Source organism: Brachionichthys hirsutus, chromosome 3 (assembly GCF_040956055.1).
Source record: "Brachionichthys hirsutus isolate HB-005 chromosome 3, CSIRO-AGI_Bhir_v1, whole genome shotgun sequence".
In the NCBI taxonomy this organism is placed as follows: Eukaryota; Metazoa; Chordata; class Actinopteri; order Lophiiformes; family Brachionichthyidae; genus Brachionichthys; species Brachionichthys hirsutus.
This window is the reverse complement of record NC_090899.1, coordinates 6,322,750-6,343,213: the sequence shown is the minus strand read 5'-3', so window position 1 is coordinate 6,343,213 and position 20,464 is coordinate 6,322,750. Positions and strand designations below refer to the sequence as shown.

Below are 20,464 nucleotides of genomic sequence, written 5' to 3'. Positions count from 1 at the left end.
ATCAAAGTCCATTTGACTTCTTTGTGATTTATAGGAGGATCACACTCCTCAGCCTGAGGTTACTTCGGCAGTGAAGGGACACTGCATCCGGTGGATGAGATTCATCCCTTTACTAACCCAGCGGGTTCCCTTTTCAAGAAGGGGGACCAGAGGGTGTGCTCGACCTACAGTTGGATTTACTCAGAATTCTAAGAAACCGAAAAGCAAAATAAAACTCAGAGTGGGTTTCTTTTTTTTGGACAAATGTCTTTGAATGTCTTTTCTCGGTATGCTCCGGTTCAGCTTCCGTTTTAGCCTTTTCCAGATCATCTTGATTCTCAATATCAGCCGTAATAGTAATGTTGAAATTCACCTTTTTTGCAAATATAGCGCTTCTGATCGAAATGTTTTGCAATATGTCTTTTATAAGGATTCAATGCAACAGCCCCCCCCCCCCCCCCCGAAATAGCATTTCAAAGATATAAATAAATTATTTGATCTTCAATTGCTTTGTATGAAAATCCTATATAGTCACAGCAAAACGTGCAATTTCACATTCTTTTACAACTAACCATTAATAACAGCCACCCCCCCTGAAATATTCTTCTGGGTGTGATGTCAAATGGTTGCACCACCGAGCTCTGCTGTTGTGGAGAATAGCAGCGATCCCTTGGCAGCTGTCAGCTCCTCTGGTCGGCCTTTGCGGTCTGGCCCACGGCGGCGGGGACGGGAGGGGGGTGAGGAGGAAGCCGGAGATGGGGGTTTATGGGAGAACTCTTAAGATACACTTAAAGTTACACTTAAACAACATGTTCAGGGCAACAGAGAGGGTTTGCACATGGCGCCACTACTATCACATCATTGGAAAACTTTGTGAAATATTGCTTTATAAATAACAATAAATGCATTTAATATAGATTTTGATCAATTATATCTTGAAATGCAGAAATGTTTATTTGGCAATTTTTAACGCCCACATTTATTCTAGCAGCGTGCATTGTGCTCGATCTGGAGAGAAAGGACAGTGAAACGATTAGATGCTGCTGGTCTGCAGCGGCCGGACGATTCTCTCCTGGTTGCGTTTGCGGAAAAAAGCCTTTCCAATCTCATAAGTGCTGATCATGATAGCACAGGCGGGGGCCACTTTGATCACCCTGGGGAGGAAGCCTGGCAGAGGTGTGACAGATTAGAAGCCATTCGGTTGATATAATGAGTCATAAAACACCACAAAGGCATCTAGATACCTGCCAGCAGTCCACCAAAGCCATCCTGAGCCACAATGTGTTTCATCACGCTGAAGGTGGAGGCGGAGGCCTGGTGGGTCACTAAGGACAGACAACATGAAATGACCCGTTTAGCTTCTGATCAGGACAGTAATGTAGGATCTCTGATGTAGGTCGGTGATCTCAGGTACGCTTCATCCACACCACCCATCATTTCTAAACTTCAGCCTGTTCCATCTTTTTAGTGAAACTATAATATCTGCAGTAAGTTAAATATCTCCTGTCAATGACATAAATACAACCAGATATATTTGATAAGTTTGGAAACTTTGAAATCTTTCATATTGTCTAAACCAAGACAAAATCAAAGTAATCAAACATTGTGATGACTGCTCCTTAAACGTATTTGCCTTCTAGAGGTCTGCAGTTAATTATTTAAGTGAATGTTATTACATTTCCTTTGACACGAGGCAAACTAATTTATATCTGAAATCAGAAGTTATGTTTTTTTTAATAAATTTCACCACATATATGCTGAAAGTGCACTCAAGGGAAATAGTACCTTGTCCACTCATGCACAAATAAAATTAACTAAAGCAAAAAAATAAAGGTTAAGGCAATTATTACATTTCTTTGCCAGCAGCTCTCCCAGCTCCACCTGCCTCCTCGTTTTGACCACATCAAATGGTAACGTTACAATGGCTGCAACCTGAAAGAAATGGAAATGAGCATTAATTACTAAATAACAGTTCACATTCTTACATCTAAAATGTTGAAAAGCTGAACCTGAATACTGAACAGATGCACTCACAGAGCCAGACACCGCTCCAGATGTGAAGGTAATGGCCAGCGTGGGTTCACTGGCGTCATACCTTTCACACAGCCATTTCTTGCCCATCTCATAGTTAGACCAGTACATGGCTGAGAAGGGCACATCTCGTAGGAGCGTGGCTCCCAAACCCCGCCACAGCGACAGCCAGCCGCCTGACCGCACCGCCCCGCGGATGCAGTCAGTCAGCTGTCTGTACGACTGTTTCTCAGCCTGCAGCTTTGTGCGGATCAGCTCCAGAGGGCTGATTATCGTCACTGCGAACACTGACGAACACAGACAGCAAAGAGACAACGTTCAAACACACCTTCTCTTGCGCAAAACAAGATTACAAATAAAAAATAATCCTGGTGGCACATTCAACCTGACTAGAGTAGAGTGTTCCGAATGACCATGAATCAAATTGTAACCATCTTCATGAAATGGGCTTTCCATTACTCTCTTTTTCAGAACTGGAAATCATTTCGATCATAATGACTTGGCTCACCTCTAGCAGTGCCTCCGGCCACAAGAGGAGCCTCCTTAGCGTAGCCTCCCATTCTGACCCTCAGCACTGCATGCAGCTGCTCGTAGCAAGTGAAGTAGATAACTGTAGCTGGCACCGCCATCACGCTGGATGTAGCACATAAAGATCCAAGAATTATCCATCAAAATAATCTCATGCAGGCAAAGCCAACTAAAATCAAGAGTAGTGAATAGTGATATACATATAGATTTGTAAAGTTTCATTATGATAGCACTTAAAATGCATTATTCTGTGGTAATAAGCCTCCAGGAAAGCTTTTGTTGGTTTTGGCTACTAATTAGTACAACTTCAAACATAAACGCCCTTAATGATAAGGTACAGACTAAACGACTGTCAACCAACCGTGTTTGCTCATTAACTCAGTTTTTAGAAGAAGGCAAACAGAGATAAGTGTAACAAGGAAGAGCAACGCAGAAGGCTCGATACTCACAGGGTTGGAGATAGGCCACTCCACAAAGCCTTTATTCCTTCACCACGGACGATCTTGACAAAAGCGTCCTTCAAAGAGGCAGAGTAGTGTCAGTTTAGAAGATTGCTATGGCAACACAGGAAACTATGACAGGGAACCTGTCTGCCTTAATTTTGATTTTGGCCAAGACTGAAGATTGAAATATAACAAGATATGAAATCTTTACCAGCGTGCCATTGAAATGACCGGGGGCTTTGTACCAGGCCTTGGAATTGCCATTTTCACATACACATAAGTGGTCCATAAGTCCATTGCAGTAGACAAAGCATTTTCCTGAAATATATTGTTAATTCATTGTTTAGAAAAATGATGTCAAGCATTTATTGTGTTAATAAATCTTGCCAAATTGTTGTCATCATACCTTTGGGGAAGGGATTTTTCTGCGCTTGCAGTCTGATCTTCACAACATCCAAAGGTGTGACTGAAAAAAAGCAAAAAGGCAGCAAGAATTTCTGTGTATAAAAGTGCACTGTGCAAACAAATAGATGTGACAATTTTCATGTCTTTGACACTTGATCCAGTTTAATAACCTGGAAGAGACAATGTTGAATGTGCAAGTCTGATGCAGCAACAACTGATGGGTGACATGACTACTTTCACCACAGCTTTGTTTTGTTTATCTTCTGCGTTTGATTTTTTAACAGTCAGCGTAACCTAAAAGTCGTCTGAAGTTGACAGCATCGTGAACACAAAAATAAGATGGAAAAATAACACACAAAAAAACGGCGATGTAGCTCAAAGACGTTTACAAACGGAAATTGCTTTTGATATCTAAAAGAAAATGCAGAAACCAGGATCAACAGGTTTTCAACTTTTTGAACGTGTTCACAGAGCCCTCATCGCTTAAAGTTCTTCGCAGGGTGTTTTATACTTTTGTGTGGAATATGCTGCCAATTTTCTAGTGCATATGATTCCATATATTTTAATACAACCCTGCATTGGAAGATGATGAGCTCACAAGGGATTACATATGTGCAAATAACATGCAATGTAGGTAAGTAACCAGATCATTTAGCCTTTTATAAACATGTAAAATAACTTATTTGATTTGCTCTCTCATTTCTGAATAAATCGAGGTTTTTCAAGGGAAGACTGTGGAAGACCAGATGAAACAACATAGTAATCTCATGTAACTGAAATAAATGTATTAAAAGGAAATATAACGGAATGTAAATCAGGTGTATTTAGAAATAGTTGTTACACTGATACATTCAACTAATAGAAGTATTGTATTTTTATTGTTTTTATTTTTAAACCAGCATCTGGGGCGTCTCACCCAACAGAGACGTGATGATGGCACCGGAGCCGGACGCCACCATCTGTTGAAGCGGGGTAATGCCATTTCTGTTCAAATGCGCGGAACTTCCACCACTCATACTGTCTGACAACAGAAAAGCACATTTCAGCGTTAGACGTATTAAAACTGTACATTCGTCACCGTGTAAACGAGAAAAGGCTCAAACCAAATGAGCGAATCTACGACCTCGGGAACCGTGGCTTGATTTCTACGTTGTTATGATGCTGTCCATTCCACGCGCAGCTAACGTGACATGCAGACAAGCTGCTAAAGCGCAAAACAAAACATGAACAAAGACATACCCCTGCAGATTTGTAGTTTCCGGACAATTACAGTCTTACTAAATCTAAAAGGAATGACACTAACGCCTGAGAGTTGAAGGTTGCTGCTTCCCCTTGCAAACTAGCCAGTTTAGCAGCCATGATGTACTCACTGCATTACTTTGACAGGCGTTTACGTAATTTAGATTTCAGTAGAGCACATTCACGAACTGTACGGAGTTTACGTTAAATGTAATATAATGTCTAACATACTACTACTTACATAATTTAAGAAAATAGAATGTATTAAAATCAAAATATGTGGGTATATTTTTCGACCCAGTCCATATATGTTTTTAAAGTTTGTAACACTGGTGTGGAAACTTCACATAAAAACCGAAGACAGCGTTTACTTTATTGCTGGGGTGCCAGGTTTGAAGTGTATACCCGATTATTCCTCTTTGTTATTCGGACTGCTCACTTTAATTTGTTCTGCATTAAATAAAATTTATAAATAAAACACATTAAATGTTACGGGAAGTTCCTTGATAATTACACAATTAGCTGTTTTTTGCAATATTTGTTTTTTGACGGATGTTAGTCGTAATATTTTGAACAGTTCCAAAGACATATTTTAATCAGAATTATGAAAACAAAAAAGGCATGGTATTTCCAAACTAATCTACCTGTCATAAATATTTGTTGTACAGTACTCCGGACTTTTTTTTATTTTCTATTAAAATTTGTTTTCTTAACCATTTCATTCCAGAATACATGATTGGTCACTCACTCAGAATGTTGCAAAATCTTTTGAGTATTAGACAAGACACGTGTTGCTGCTTGTAAGTGATTTAAGACTAAAACATAACGCTGAGAGTGTAAATTGCGAACTTTTTCCAACATGCAGGATAAAATGTAAAACATGGCAACAAACAAACTTGGGCCAACGTTGAATGCAAAGCGCGAAAGTAGTTTCGCGAAAGATACACTTTTAAATGGGATACAAATGACGTAACCCGTGGATAAGAATGCTAACGCGCTTATTGTGTAGATTAATTACATTATTTTACCGAGTAATCTGACGTGAAATGAGCTCAGCAGCTCGCAGACACCGCTGCTTGCTCGCTCGGGTAAACGACGCTCATTAAACGGTAATGTTTACGTTTAATGAGTTAGCGCCGCGCACGTTGACTTCAAGCGACTCTTATTCGGTGAACGAGCTACTTCGTTCTGGCTTCCTGCTTGTATTTGTCAATAACCATTTCCTTGTTTACAAACCCGCAGGGGAGAAGCTAGCTAGCTAGCTGCTAGCTCAACACAAGAGGGCAGGCGACGAACAATAAAATGAAACCGAAGCGGACCCAGAAGAATGTCGCACCGGAATGGCAAGGTGATGTAGCGTAGCGTCACGTTAGCCTATTGTTGTGTGTTTTTATTCCGTTTGATTGAACGTAAAACAAATTGCTAATAACGAAGTGGTAGCAGCTCAATAAAAGTACAAAATATTTCAGCCCAATATACATATTTGAAAATAAATAGGATATAACTACAACTGAGTAGCATGAAGTTGGTGTAGTCTGAATGATTTCATTTCTGGTTGGAGACTTCATCGAGTAGTGAGGCGTGCTTGAGCTGAGATTACTACGTCTGTGTTTTATTCGTGTGATTGTACGGTTGTCTTTCAGGTGAAAGTGTCCCCGCAGGTTACAGGTCAACATCGGGCCAAGCCGCGCTGACCTCTCGCGTGACCTCTGGCCCTCAAGTCAAACCTTTTGCTGGGAAAGTGTTTTACTTGGATCTGCCAGCGGACAGAATAACAGACACGTTGGAAAGAGACATCAAAGAACTGGGTGGTGTAAGACAAAAAAAACATTTTCTCTACATGTATATTTGTTTGATATTTTTTCTGTGTATTCTTGCCATATCCATTATATTAGTCATTACACGTCATATATTTTCTCCACCGTGTGCACCTTATTGGCCTCTCAGCTTTCTGCTGGTGTTTTCTGGCTTTTTTGTGTCATTTACTGTACTTTCTTCTTGTCCCGTGAGGGGTCGCACAGCAAATCAACCCTCTCCACTTCACCCTGTCCTTTGCATCGCCCTCCTCAGCACCAGCCTCCACCACTTTGTCCTGTGTTCTGCCTTCGTCCTTCATCTTCTTCACCACTAGAGTCATCTTACGCTACACTCTCTCTCTCCTCAAGCTTTCTCATTGCATTATTACATTTTTAAAAGTCAGTTTCACAAATGTTCGTTGTTTTTCTTGTGTTTGACAGACTGTTGAGACATTTTTCAGTAAGGATATTAAGTATCTGGTATCCAACAAGATGGAGGCTAAGTACGTGCAAAGCTTTGGGCAGGAACCTCCTGTTCCCAGCCCATACTCCGGACAGAGTTCGCCTCACCCTCACTCGAAGTCAGACCGGTCTGGTAACAATGGCGACAACCTTAAAAGCAGGGCTGTGGGCCAAGCGGAAACAGTGAGTCGAGGCAAGGCTTTGGTGGAGAGAGTGGTGAAAGAGCAGGTTTGTTATGCAAGCACTGATGAGTTTAGGGGGGAAATGTTATTGCCTTATTTATTTTTTTGTGCTAATACACGCTTGCTTATTAATAGGAAAGGGTCCGAATGAACAAGATCCTGTCAAATGCTCTGGATTGGGGTGTGAAAATCCTCTACATAGATGGTAAGATGTAGAGGTATTATAATTTTGTTGCATCGACCATTATGTAGATTGTTTGAATGTCAAATGCAAATACTGACTTCCTTTAGACGTATGTATGCATATCTTTATTTTTTTATTTTACACTTGCAGATGTAATCGCTTATGTTAAAAAGAAGAAAAAGATGGTTGGTACCCAGAGCCTGTCCACCGCCACTGTCAAAGCGAGTGTAAGTTCACAGGTGGTTGCATACACGTGGTACAATGCACGCTTTTTTTTTATAATAATTGTTGCTATGTTGTTGTTTTTAGGTCAAAGCTGAGCTTGTAGCAAAGAAAGGCGTTCAGAAATGCAAAGGTAAATATCTTGTCTTGGACTGAAATAAAAAAAATAAATATTTTATGCCATTTTAAATCTGGTTGTATTTTTTTCAAGCAGAAAATGATTTTCTTTTTATAAATGTTTTTTGAATTTTGGCCGTTCCCCCGAAATGAGATGGGATCTATCGTTGGACTCTTGCTTGCTTGGTTGGTTGTTTTGTGAAGATAAAGCCCACTGCCAACCTTCTAACCTGCCACCATACGATATGTGCTGCTATTTCTTTGCAGGTTTGAAGAACATAAAATATCAAGCTGACATTTTATTGTAACTTGAATATGCGGCACTTCAAAAAATTAGGTTATAATTAAGTCAAATGAACATTTATTAATATACCGGTACACACAATCATTCCGCAGGTTGGAGATTTTCATTTTTTTTAATTGTTATTATTCCATTTGTGTTGCTATGGTGATGTTATAAGGGCCACCAGCGTGTGTATGTTGTAGTAGATAATGGTATCTCGCCCATGGAAAGCTGGGATCGTCTCATATACAAGTAAATGGATGGATGGATATAGCACGATGGACTATAATATTTTATTTATCCTGTGTATTAGTAAACTAGAAAAGCACTCGGGGAGCGCAGACCTCCGCTGAGCAGCTCATTCCCCTCATATTTAGATTTACACCGTCCACATGGTGATCTGAATCATCGTCAAAAGGTTCTAAATTGTTCTTGGTATCTTTATACACCAACCATGAAAAGTAAAAGTGAATCAGACTTGATGTGTATTTTTAACAGAATTTCGAATCCGTAAATTGAGTTTTCAATGCTACGATGCCGTTTTCTTTTTTCTAACGTCATTCTGGATCCGGAATGTGTATGTTTGTACATTATAGTATTTATGAAACCGGGCCGAAATGTCAGCTCTTTTTCAGAAGAACTTGTTTAAATGCATGCTCGAATTTTAAACTGACCAAAAGCAACATCTGTTCCAGGGGGTCGGCTCCGTAAACAGTTCATCAAGGTTGAGGATTCAAGCAGGTAAAAATGCAAAGTTAGGAAAAGCTGGCAATCACCAAACAACTCAAAGGCAGTAGTATTTGAGTTGTTTAGAGCTATTAAATATATAATGTATTTTTACTTTTCCTCAGACACTACTGTCCAATCTACCTCACTATTTCAAACATGCCTCAGTTCAACCTGAAGACTCTTCCTCCCTGCAGTCCCTTCTTGGTTGATGACAAGGATCCTACTGGGAACAAACTACGGGGCAACAGGTATGATGTTTGTTGTATGTATTTATTTGTATTTCAAGTTTGTTTTTTTGGGGGGGGTAAAAGTGCATTGTGCTGTTGGTTCTGTTGGAGTCAGCCATAAAAACACTTGCTTCATCTTGATTAGTTTTTTCTTTGCAACCTTTGCGATCAGAGGTGTGAAAGCTTCAGCCAGTGAGGAGAGAGCACACGGCCGAAAGATCCGAGATAAGAAAAGAGGCGGCTACTGCGAGTGCTGTATGATCAGATATGAGAACGTCGTGACGGTAGGTTCTCACATTTGTAACCAAAAAAACTTTTTTCAGTTTCCACTCTTGAACATTTATCTCCAGCAGGGGTCGGCAACCTCTTTCATGACGCGTGCCACTTGACAATATACGCAAGCCCAAAGTTTCATCACTTACTTCTTTAATAAAATAATTTGTAAACAATATGCTTTTACAGTTTTTTTTGCAGTATTTAAACATGTTCACTTACCTACTGAGAGCTTTAGTTGACCGTTATATGTAATAATACACATCTATAAATCAGTGTTGTGTAAGACACACGCACAACTTAACGCAGTCGATAGGAAAGCCTCCTTTATGTATTTTAACGGCACAAAACGTCTTGCTCTGTTTAGCATGCTAGCCCTGTTTTTACTGATGCATTTTTTTTATCAGCATCTACAGAGTGCGTGTCACAAGGCATTCTCCAAGAGCGGCGAGTATTTTGTGGTCGACAAGCTGGTATCGACAACGCACTGCAACTTCCTCCAGATTAGAACTCAAGTTAAAAGGTGACCAGTCCCCTTTGCAGAAAAACTGTAAATGTTAGCATTTAATTTGTCAGATATTCAGATATTTTTTATATATTGCTTCTCACTTCACTTTTCCTTTTATTCCTATCAGATATAAGTGTAGCGTCTCCTCTGTTCTGATTGCCCCTGGACCGTGTGGGAAACCTGATCAAAGGCACAAGCAGGACATCGATTCTACTGAGATTATTAAAGAAGAGCAGCGCTGGCCTGGAGATAATCACAAGGGTTTTTATTCAGGACACACTTCTGTTCCTCTGATTCTCAGAGAGGAGGACACAAGGAGTAATGACACTTGCCCAGAAAGATCCAATCATAACTCTCTTGGATGTAAATTATCCTGCAGACAGACTTCCTTAACTTCTTGCACTCAAAAAACCTTTCCAGCTAAGAAAGAACCTGCCTCTTGCAGAAGCAAGTGTGTTGCTTCTATTCCCTCCAGAGACGCTCGGGTCAACCCAGCGGACCAATTAATAACAGAAGATATGAGCAGCTCAAGTTCCCACTTTCAGAAGATAAATATAAAGGATGAGGTTCCCACAAAAAGCCTCAGTGTTGAAACAAATCGTAAAGATGTCAAAGAAGATTCCTCTGTTCAGGATGGAAACAAAATGTTTGGAAATAATCTCTCAGAAAAAAACACAGGAAGCCTTCCAAGCATTATTCCTGTCCGGAAAATACAGAGGAGGGTCAGAACATATAAACGCAAAAGACGGAAATTGGAAACAGATGTTGAACGTGTGACGCTAAGTGACCTTCCTGATGACGCCAACCAGAGACTTTGGGAACTTTTTGAGTCCAGTGATGACATGGATTTGGAATTTCTGGGGTTTGAAGACGGGGAAAGGCAGAAAATAATGGAATTAAAATGAACATTATTGACTTACAGAGCTTCAATCAATACCAGTCCTGGTAACATAGTGTGTCATCAGCTCTGTAATCTGATTTTTCACATGACAAAAAAGTTTTAACATGGCAACATTTTAGACGGTGATATAACTTGTTTTCATGGTGGAAAAGGGCCAAATGATTCCCCTATTTTCCTCCTCCTTATTTATCAGATGAAAGGCAGCTGATGATGCGATGTGGCATGTTCACAGTATTGTATATAATATAAAACATGAAATGGGGAAATCACAGTTCTAAATTTAAAACAGAAAATAGGTCTAGTTCTAGTGAGAGTAAAGGAAATGTTATTTTGTTGTTAAAGGGTTCTTTTAGCAGCTGATCCCGTTTTCCCACTATCCCCTCTTCTCTAATTGAATCCCATCCTTTTCTATCTGTCTTATCCTTTCTTTGCCTGCATGTACATCATGAGGTATTGTATCCTGTCCCATTCTCTGCCCTCTTTTCTCCTATTCACTTCTCATATCCCATATATTAACACACACTTGCTACCCAGGTGCCTGAGGGGCAGCCCATGGGTGAAATGCAGAGAGGTTCTCTTCCAAGTGGTCAAAGTATTCAAAATTAATAAAGAAGGCTCCAAGATGACTTGTGCTTCGGGGTCAACAACAACGGCTCTCTCTCTCTCTCTCTCTCTCTCTCTCTCTCTCTCTCTCCACTCACACACACTATTTTGAGCATGCAGCTATCTGCATTGGAGAGCAATACAAATTAATACCGACGCATAATAAAATGGAACTAAAGCATGTATTCAAATTATACTTATTAGATTTTGCAAAGGATTACAAATCAATAGTTAAATCAACTTGAGTTTTTGTATTACAATTTTCTAATTTCTTAAGCAATCCAAAAATCTAAATAAGAATATTCTTATATTTAAGTTGTGAATGACAATTTTCTAATTTTATTCCTAATGCTTTACAAAATGTATAAATAAATAGCACAAGGTTTTAGAAAGATTCCTCAATGTTGCAGGAAATGGAAAAAAAAAAAATCAAGTATTTGCAAACCATTCAAAAACCACCCGCGGAATAAATACCCCGAGTAAACTCAGTATTGTGTACAGGTCGGCGCTCCGAGCCGGCAGACGGCGGGGAGTCTGGATCAATAACGGGCAGAATGGCGCCCCGCGGCATTTTAACACGGAGGAGGAGATTCGACAGCATCCCTGTCGGTGGGAGGAGAACACAGACCCGCCGGCTCTGTTCGCTCACTCACGCATGAGACGTTGTTGCGGTGGATCGCTGGATATTGATGAGTTTTAAGGAGCCCCCCCCCCTTTTCACTCTCCTCCCCCCGTCCATCCGTGATGCTGCTGATCCAACCGGGTCTCGGTGCGCTCAGACGCGCAAACCAATGGACCCAAATGTGATGGACTGCGCTACCCAGACGGAAAGACCCTGCTCCAAACTCCCCTAAGCGGAGGCAGGACCCCCGGAGTCCCGGTACTCGTAGAGCCGGATCCCGGAATACCGCATTGTTCTATCATTTACACCGAGAGAGAGAGAGAGAGAGCGAGAGAGAGAGAGAGAGGGAGATGATGCTGATGCTGCGCCCGCGATGGTGGATTTCCCTTTTGTGCTTCTCTGGATTGATGCCCGTCGGTCACCAGAGCCCCGCTAATGCCCGAGATGGTAACCGATGCGCTCCTTTAAATATCACACGAGTTCTTAGGCCCGTGTTTATTATTATTATTATTATTATTATTATTATTATTATTTACAAGCGGCTCTGCTCCCTGTAGTTGTTGCGCGGATTAAATGCTCCATGTTTCAGGCGGCCTTGCTGTTTTCCTCTCCGTGCAGGAGACGCCTCGCCGGGTTGGAAGGCTCTTCGCGATGCGGGCAGGTTCGTCCGGGGGGAGGACACCGTCCCTCTTCGCCTGCGCTCCTGCAGGCTGCGTCACGGCCAGGACGCGCAGGACGCGCTCAGCACCAGAGTCGTCGCCGCCAGCCCCGGGTCCACGCAGGTGAAGCGCCGTCGTGGTTTACCGTGGGTTCGGAGGAGACGTGCCTCCGTGGGGCGCCGCTGTGTGCGTTATGTTTCCTCAGAGGGAAATTCATAATTAGGTTAATTGCAAGCAGAATAAAAGAAGCTTGAAACAAGGCTGCGATGATATTAGACAGTCAGCAGTGCCTGCGTGGGTCAGCAGACCTGCGTGGGCACAGAGAGAGGTAACATAACATAACATCACCAGCAACCCCCGAGAATAGAAAGCCTTTATTGTCATTGTATAGTGGCTACACAATGAGATTAGGACTCTGCAGTCAGAGGTTTCTGTTTGTTTTTATTTGTTTTTTATTTGACATTTTGTCTGACCATTCCAGTCTCAGCAGCTTCTTCTTTTTATTCTATTGTCTTTATCGATTTATCAAAGTGACCATGGGACGAGCTGTTAGAGCTTGGTTGATACATCATCATGTGGAAATATGATCAACAGATTCAAGTTGATCACAGACCGATTAGCACCAAATGTACCAAGAAGTTACAGTTACTCTTTAATATCATTTAGAAACGGCATCACCATTTGGATCATTTGTCCACCAGAAGGAACTGACAATTTTGAGAAAAAATAATATTTGATCAATGTGTTTTTTTTCTCTCCTGGTTTTAATTGCCAATAGTTTAAACTCTCAAATATCAATGTTATTATTGGCCTAAATTCAATTCCATTTGAGCGCTACGAACTGATTACTGTAATGTTTTCTATGATTTACAGTAGATAAATCACTAGCTCATTAATACCTTTAGTAAGGATTAGTATATTCACATTTTTACGTAGGTTTGGAGTTATTTACACGATGAATGGATTGAGACTTTGAGCCTCAACACCTTCATGTAATCGTACAGAGAACTAAGCTTTACATAAACTTCACTTTGCATGGGTAAAACTTTGTTTTGTGGGGTATTTTTGTGGTAAATATATTAACAAAATTGTGCAGAAAGGTGTAAGTAGTTATCTAATAAAATGGGAGAACAGTGTACTGTAGTTGCATTAAAAAAAAATGGCGTCATACAGGGGGGTGCTAAGCCCTCGTCATTCTCAAACCTCAGACAGAGCTGCAGCCCAAAGGGTAAACAAGCTGACAGGATCCATCTGCTATTATTATTATTGGCTGCCTGTGATCTTTATATTTTCCAATTGGAAGTGATATTTTCATCCATCATAACTTAGTTATATGAGTTGCATTTCAAAGAGATAGAAGAGATTCATTTCTCCAGATCATTTAGACATTTTTACTTTCCACACAGAAAGACATTGTGCTGGTGTTTCATTTGCATGTCAGTTTATTCCACTTTTAGGAGTGCTATATGGCTCTGGAAGAGGATTCATTTGACTCCTTTTAGATATTGATTATGCCAGCTCATCATAAAAAATAGTTCATCAACACGGGCACACAGAAACTGCTTTCAAAGTTGTGATTAAGCTGTAAAATATATTTAATGCTAGTAAAGAATGCATCAAGGCTTAGAAGAGGAAGAAGCGACTTCAGTTTGATTTTGATTTGATGCTTTTGATTTTATGATTCTCCAGAGAGTTGAATTATGTTATTGGCTATTTTTAGATCAACAGCCTAAAAACAAATGTGTCGCGCAGTTCTGAAAATGTGCGACACGCAAGGTGTTATTTATAGACTTCTTTAGCATTGCCTATTTTCAGTCGCAGACAAAGTGCTTGCTTTGTTTGAATGGAAAAACAAACCCAGGCTGAAGCATGTGAGTGTTGGTTCATATGTTTGGCTTCTTGTCTCTATAGTGGATTAAAAGCACTTACAGTCACCCTTAAACAGTGACGAGTGTAAATTGAGACTTGCGATAACCCAAAGATCAATGTCAGGAGAGTCGGCGGTAGCCTCAGAATACCGGCCTGGCTCATCAAGCTGGGATTTGCTTTCGTTAAACACAATTACTGGTACCTTCAGCTTCAGGGATTCAGTCTGATATCAGATTTCATGGGAAGTGTGCCATGACTTTGTCCTCACCCTCCCCGCACTGACCACACACTGACACACATCATCTGAGGGTGGATGTGCAGTGACACATCCTGACATCGAAACAAAACACACGCACACACACACACACACACACACCTCCTCCCCCTATTGTTATTTCATGTCCAGTACGTAATGATTGTAGGCCATCGGCCAAACTTGGTGGGGGATGGTGAGCTGTGTTTTAGCTCAGCTCTGGGACTCGTGCACGGGAATGATTATGGAGAGCTTTTATTGACCCGAGGGCGTGCAATGAAGCCTCTACCATATGTACTGAGAGCCGGGGACGAATCAGACCCTTGCCCCTATACCTTCCAAATCAATCACACGACCACAGAGTCAGAGAAGAGAGAGTGAATTTCTGTATGATGGTGCACAATAAATGTCATTACTGCCTGATAAATGTGGTTTAACCCTTCATAGGGTTGAACTGAATTGAATTGAAATGCATGTAGAAACTCAATTGATCAAAAATAGTCACTCGTCCCATAAAGGGTTAACACATGTTTAGCATTTAGCGTGGAGAGAACCCACACAGACACGGGGAGGACATGCAAACTACTCACAGAAAGGTTAAGTGCATTTATTATCATGATAATGCATTTGTTATATTGATTAACCTTTCTTCTTTGTCTTTTGTTAGATGGACCATGTGGCACAAGCGAGCTTCCAAGTTGATGCTTTTGGGAGAACATTCATCTTGGATGTGGAACTAAATCAGTAAGTGTCTGCGTGTACTCACCAAATATCTGTCTAGTTAATATTAGCTATATGGTTATGTCTGGCTGGCTGGCTGGCTAAATCGCTATAGATGCTATGTTTTCTTCTAAATCCATACAGTATTATGCTCATATTTAGTGTAAACACTCAAGTATACACGGTAATGTACTTTAGCACTGACTCAGGTGAACAGAAGTCCTAATGTCATGCTCTTAGTGCTGTTCATTGCCTTTGAAAAAATGCACTCTTAGGACATTAATATCTAATGCTGAAGGGGGCTATGTGTGTGTGTGTGTGTGTGTGTGTGTGTGTGTGTGTGTGAGTTGGTCAGTTATTGGGTGTATGATTTAGAAGTCCATCAAGAATAGGAAGTGATATACGGGAAAGGCTGGAGCTCTGGCCCGTCAGACACCAGTATTGATCACAGCAGCACTGATGGAAAGCCAGCAGCTCCCTCTCCCCTCCTCACGCTATACCCTTCCTGCTCTTGTCTCTACATCAATCCATTTGTCAAAAAAAAAACGTTGTCAACGTTTTGTGTCCCTATTTCAGGACAGTAAGGCTTCGACTGAGTAATGCTTTGCATAGGTCGTAAGTCGACGACCCCCCCCAGTATGTTTGTGTAACGCCGTCAGCCCAGGAAACTACCACCAGTCATGGACATGCATGTGTTGTCTGCACTCAGACAAATACCCACGTGCACAAAGACGCATGCACAACCAGTCGAGCATGCCTTTACTGTATACTGTAGCTCAGCGACAGATTTGATGCAGTCGTTCACCTGTTTGACATTGTCTGCTTCAATTTCCTAACTGTGTGTGGCTGTGAGAGGATTATCAGCTGACATCAGTAAGGTCTCAGCTTTCTAGAGAGCGAATTAGCCTCCAACCGGACAGTTCTGTTCTGGGCACCAGTTCCACGTGTGGTTGTAAATAAGAATGAGAGACTTACATCAGTGCAAGTTGCCATTGGGTGACTCGAGAGAGAACTTCTTTTGCGAGTTGTAAAGCAGAAGAGTAAGTAGAAAAGCCTATTTTGTTTTTCAAATAAATCATATTTCATTTTTTAATCAAACATTTTGTTTTTACCGGTGGTCAGTTGTGAGGATGGACTGCTTTTTGAGTTTTCAGGCAGCTTTAACCAGACAAACTAAATCCAGTTGAAATGTGTGGATACACTGGAAATGGGAGGCAGTTTACTGGAGTAACAAAATCTGCTTCTTTTTTGATCAATGAGCGGCTCTGCTGTTTGTGTTTGCTTGTTGCCATGAGCTTCGATTTCTGTTTTCCTCTCATCTTTAGTCGTCTGCAGGTAAGCGTCGGACACGTGTTCATTATCTAAAATAGAGACGGTTCAGAAAGAAGTGGACTCACTGGAGATTTGTTTCCTGTGTCTGTGTCATTTGAGTTTAGTCATCGCCTCCATCCTCAGGGACCAGTGGCAGTTTTCTGGGTCTCTTCAACCAAAACGGTGTGTTAGTCATCAGTGAGCCCCTGAGGATGACTCTGGTGACCTCGGGAGTTTTCATTTAGCGCCACTCAGAAATGATAAACGTATTAGCCTCAGCTGCACTTTGAGTTCTGTGCTAATTAGAACATGCTAAATTAAGAGTGTACTCACGGTTAACATTATACCTGCCTGGCATGAGCATGTCGATATACTGATATTAGTTAAGCTGATGATTCCACTTGTTATATTTTCACCTGATTATATGATTGTGTTTCTCTTACAGATGTTATTCAGTTTGATTTATTTTAGCTGCATTTCATTTTAATGCCGTCACAACTTTGCTCCTGTTTTACTTTTAGATTAGACTCTTAAAAAAAAAAAGAAAAAGTCCCTTTCTATAGACATCCATAAATATTTTTTTCCCCAGTTCTTCAGGATATGCTTTGTATAGATAGGAACATTGACCAACACCTTCATCTTATAAATTGATAATAATTGGTTAATAGTTTTCCTGTGTGAGCTGTAGGTGCAGCTTTCATTTATTGTTGCTATGCCATATTGTCCATAGAGAGGAAATCTGGAGGGGGCTGGTGGGTCATGGGCTCTTTATTCTCGCTCGTTCGCTTTGTCTTCCTTGCCTTCAATTTACTATTCATGGGATTAGAGCTGAAAATGTGCACTGGATGGGGGTTGCTTCTCCTCAATCAACCTCAACCACACACATGTGCGCGCACACCTACACCCACACACATGCATCTCGACCCTTGATGGACCCCTCCCTCTATGCTGACTCTCCATTCATCCATGCTCATCTACCCCTCACCCCGCCCACTTCCCACCTGCTCCTGCTGAATAATAGATAGTAAGATTAAAACGGAAGTGTGGAGCCATGTATTTGTTTATGATGTTTCCATCTTGTCCACAGATGGGAGACAAAAACACTCCATTAGACGTACACATCAAACGCATACACTCCAAAAAAACGCTGCATTGACTTTTACAGTTAATTATGTCAGTGATCATTTGTATTTATTTGGCCTCTTTGAAGTGTTATCAGTGTGTGTTCATGTGCATGCAGCCGAGTTAAAATCCATCGTCTGGTGAACACGAATGTGTATATATAATATAATATAATAACAACTTGTCATTATAACCTCCAACCTTAGAGCCAAACTATTTTGTGTCTAGACATTGAGTCCGTTCTTTGTTTTTGGATGTTTCCATATCAGTGTGGGTCGTCAAAGTGGTCCCTTATGGATATAAATGTATACACTGAGCATAACAGCAAGAAGGGGATGGGGGGGTTAGGGTTAGGGTTAGGGTGTGTGTCTGTGTGTCTTTGTGGGGGTGGGGGAAAGGCTGAGTTTTCATCCTTGTTGCTCAAATTATTTAAATCCCCCAACAATTAAAGCTGAAATCTGTTATCAGCATCCTCCTTTCGAGGCCCGTCTGTCTGCCTTGCTGCCTCAGTATGCTGTTCGCACCCCCCCCCCCGACTGTGCTCAGCGTGATGCTCGATAAAGATCACAAGCTCTGCATCTTAAACACACATCCCAGCAGAACAAAGGCTGACAGCATGCATCAGTGACCCAGGGACTAGTACACACAGCGAATGTCTTCATCACACCAGCGTATGAATATTTTGACATCTGACCGTTTTGAAACAAAATGTTGTTCGGATGACCTTTGTGTCATAATTTATTTGATGATGCTGCAGTAGGTCTGAGGTGAGGTTTTTAACCATTGGCTGTGAAACCTGCTCAGTGGGGGGTTGCCTGTTTGACACAAGTTGTAGGGGTTTTAGAGGAGGAGCTTAATTGCAGTGCATGATGGGACTTTTAGGAGCCTGAGCTCAATGCTCACGCTGTGCGGCCCCCTCTCTTTAACTTTCACTGCCTCTTTCCATTATACCTCACTCTGCCTCCTCTTTCCCTGCATACACCTATTGCTGTAGCACAATTTACATGAGTCATCTTAAAGCAGTCTTCCTCCCCTGTGCATTTTGCTGTGGACACTGATGTCAATGTTTTTATTCAAATAATATTTGTTACTGCATATATGTTTTTATAATACAAGGAAACCCCCATCAGTATTGTAACTTGTTTTTATTTGATTTCCACAAATAAAAACTCTGTGTAGGATGGAAGATAAGAAGAGGATGATAAAATTAGTTGAGATTCTGTCTTGTATTTGTTCTTAGCTCTCACAGTGTATGTGTGTGTGTGTGTTTGAATGAAAGCTTCAGATTACTGTTGGCTCTATCAATGCTCAAGATATAAAAGCTACTTCACTGATTTGTGTTTATATACGTCAGCCCTCCTTTTTGTGAGATTATAATTATATAACACGCTGAACTGAACTGTGTGTGTGTGTGTGTGTGTGTGTGCATTATAGCTCATACATCTCTGTCTCAGATTTGGCCTACAGTATAGTATACAGTATCTCTATGGGATTGTTGTGCTGAGAAAGCACCCCCCTCCCCCCCACACTCACACTCGGCTCTTATTTATGCCTGTTTTCCTTTTCCTTGGTTTTGACTACTTCCCGTTCTGCCTGTGGTTCTTCTTTCCTGACCTTCAGTAGTCCTTTATCCTCAGGCAAACACATGCACCAGACATTTGCTGGAAGGCTGGGCTTTCATAATTGTGTTTGTGCTTGAAATAGCCTTGTCCCTGTAGGCTGGTCATAATTAGCTGGGTTGAGGCTCTGTAAGCGTGTGATGCCAAGAATTAATAAAATTGTCCTAAAAAAATACAAACACATTTGTGTATCTGAGTGATACTTGAATGAAAGTTGTAAATGTTCTGAATTATATCCCCCCCCCCCCTCCCCAGTGATCTTCTGTCTTCAGGATATGTGGAGAAACATCTGTCAGAAAAGGGGAAGACTGTCATCACCAGTGTAAGTTGTCTCTCCTCATTCAGTCACATTGTCACTCTGATAAAGCACCTTATCATATAAATCCATGACTCAGCGAAGGCTCATTTGCAGGGGTTCTGGTTTAAATATTCCATCTGCACAGTTTGAATTTTTTTTTTAAAGCTGCTATAATTAGTATTTTTTAAATCAACAAGGTAGAAAATAATCTCTGTGTTGCGTTTCTCAGCTCTACGGTGTATTTTAACACCTCAACAACAACTTCACACTGTTGTAATTCAATGGAGAGCCATTGTGTTTGTTTTGATTAGAACCATTCTTAATTGGAACAGGCAGTAGTTTTCAGTATTAAAACCCAAATAAACACAGGAAAAACAATATTTACCAGTTGACCAGTGACCACAAACATGACTTCAGGTCAATGGTCAAATGTGCTGATGGTGTAAATAGACAAGAAATAATTACTAACCTCACAATTTAATAAGGTAATTATATAAACCTGTATTGTTTTCAACTTGTTTTTTTTAGTGTGAAAGCTCTTATTAAAAGACTGAGGAACATGTTTGCTCAGCACTAACTAACTTAAGATTTGGTGAGTGGATTGAAGCATTTAGATTTTAGAAGCTTAACTTTAAGGTTAAAGTTCAAATCAACCACATGAAAGCATGATCCGGATTACAGAACACACACATCTGTTGGTTGATCAATGTGTCTCTTCACACACACGCAGAGATCACGCAGCTCATCCAGGCTTTGTTCGACATCTTGTTAGATGCCAGAGGACCAATTTGGAGATGAAGCGGTGGCCTAAACCTTAAACTCACATGAAATTGAGATTGCTGTGATAATCCCCTGGAATGTGGACTTCAGTGACAGGAC

The 20,464-nt window shown here is 40.9% G+C and overlaps 3 protein-coding genes across 3 annotated transcripts in view; 2 read left to right on the top strand and 1 right to left on the bottom strand.

The window, feature by feature from the left end:
* Positions 1-953: 953 nt before the first annotated feature.
* slc25a40 (solute carrier family 25 member 40) lies at positions 954-4,753 on the bottom strand. The gene is made up of 10 exons (XM_068759952.1): positions 4,626-4,753; positions 4,303-4,407; positions 3,388-3,447; positions 3,193-3,299; positions 2,988-3,055; positions 2,519-2,643; positions 2,014-2,297; positions 1,830-1,911; positions 1,224-1,304; positions 954-1,146 (listed from the first exon to the last, which is right to left on the bottom strand). The coding sequence occupies exons 2-10, from the start codon at positions 4,400-4,402 to the stop codon at positions 1,013-1,015; spliced, it is 1,041 nt and encodes a 346-aa protein (XP_068616053.1). The 5' UTR covers positions 4,403-4,407; positions 4,626-4,753; the 3' UTR covers positions 954-1,012.
* A 920-nt stretch (positions 4,754-5,673) lies between these two features.
* dbf4 (DBF4-CDC7 kinase regulatory subunit) lies at positions 5,674-11,119 on the top strand. The gene is made up of 12 exons (XM_068760442.1): positions 5,674-5,713; positions 5,868-5,973; positions 6,269-6,438; positions 6,863-7,111; positions 7,201-7,270; positions 7,400-7,476; positions 7,559-7,604; positions 8,567-8,612; positions 8,723-8,848; positions 9,000-9,111; positions 9,508-9,623; positions 9,736-11,119. The coding sequence occupies exons 2-12, from the start codon at positions 5,928-5,930 to the stop codon at positions 10,511-10,513; spliced, it is 1,836 nt and encodes a 611-aa protein (XP_068616543.1). The 5' UTR covers positions 5,674-5,713; positions 5,868-5,927; the 3' UTR covers positions 10,514-11,119.
* Positions 11,120-12,084: 965 nt separating this feature from the next.
* Positions 12,085-20,464, top strand: part of adam22 (ADAM metallopeptidase domain 22) — a 29,707-nt gene continuing 21,327 nt past the window's right edge. The window contains exons 1-4 of the mRNA XM_068760448.1: positions 12,085-12,181; positions 12,353-12,516; positions 15,183-15,259; positions 19,543-19,609. Coding sequence (XP_068616549.1) covers positions 12,085-12,181; positions 12,353-12,516; positions 15,183-15,259; positions 19,543-19,609 — 405 coding nt within the window. The remainder of the gene's footprint in view (positions 12,182-12,352; positions 12,517-15,182; positions 15,260-19,542; positions 19,610-20,464) is intronic.

What these genes read in the sequence shown, in the direction of transcription:
- slc25a40 (XM_068759952.1), bottom strand. Translation starts at nt 4,402, where the DNA reads ATGAGTGGTGGAAGTTCCGCGCATTTGAACAGAAATGGCATTACCCCG. An exon ending in GTCATTTCAATGGCACGCTG is followed by an intron (nt 3,056 to 3,192) that starts GTAAAGATTTCA and finishes GCCTCTTTGAAG; the next exon opens with GACGCTTTTGTCAAGATCGT. An exon ending in AGAGCTGCTGGCAAAGAAAT is followed by an intron (nt 1,305 to 1,829) that starts GTAATAATTGCC and finishes GTCTGTCCTTAG; the next exon opens with TGACCCACCAGGCCTCCGCC.
- dbf4 (XM_068760442.1), top strand. Translation starts at nt 5,928, where the DNA reads ATGAAACCGAAGCGGACCCAGAAGAATGTCGCACCGGAATGGCAAG. An exon ending in TGTCGCACCGGAATGGCAAG is followed by an intron (nt 5,974 to 6,268) that starts GTGATGTAGCGT and finishes GTTGTCTTTCAG; the next exon opens with GTGAAAGTGTCCCCGCAGGT. An exon ending in AAGGTTGAGGATTCAAGCAG is followed by an intron (nt 8,613 to 8,722) that starts GTAAAAATGCAA and finishes ACTTTTCCTCAG; the next exon opens with ACACTACTGTCCAATCTACC.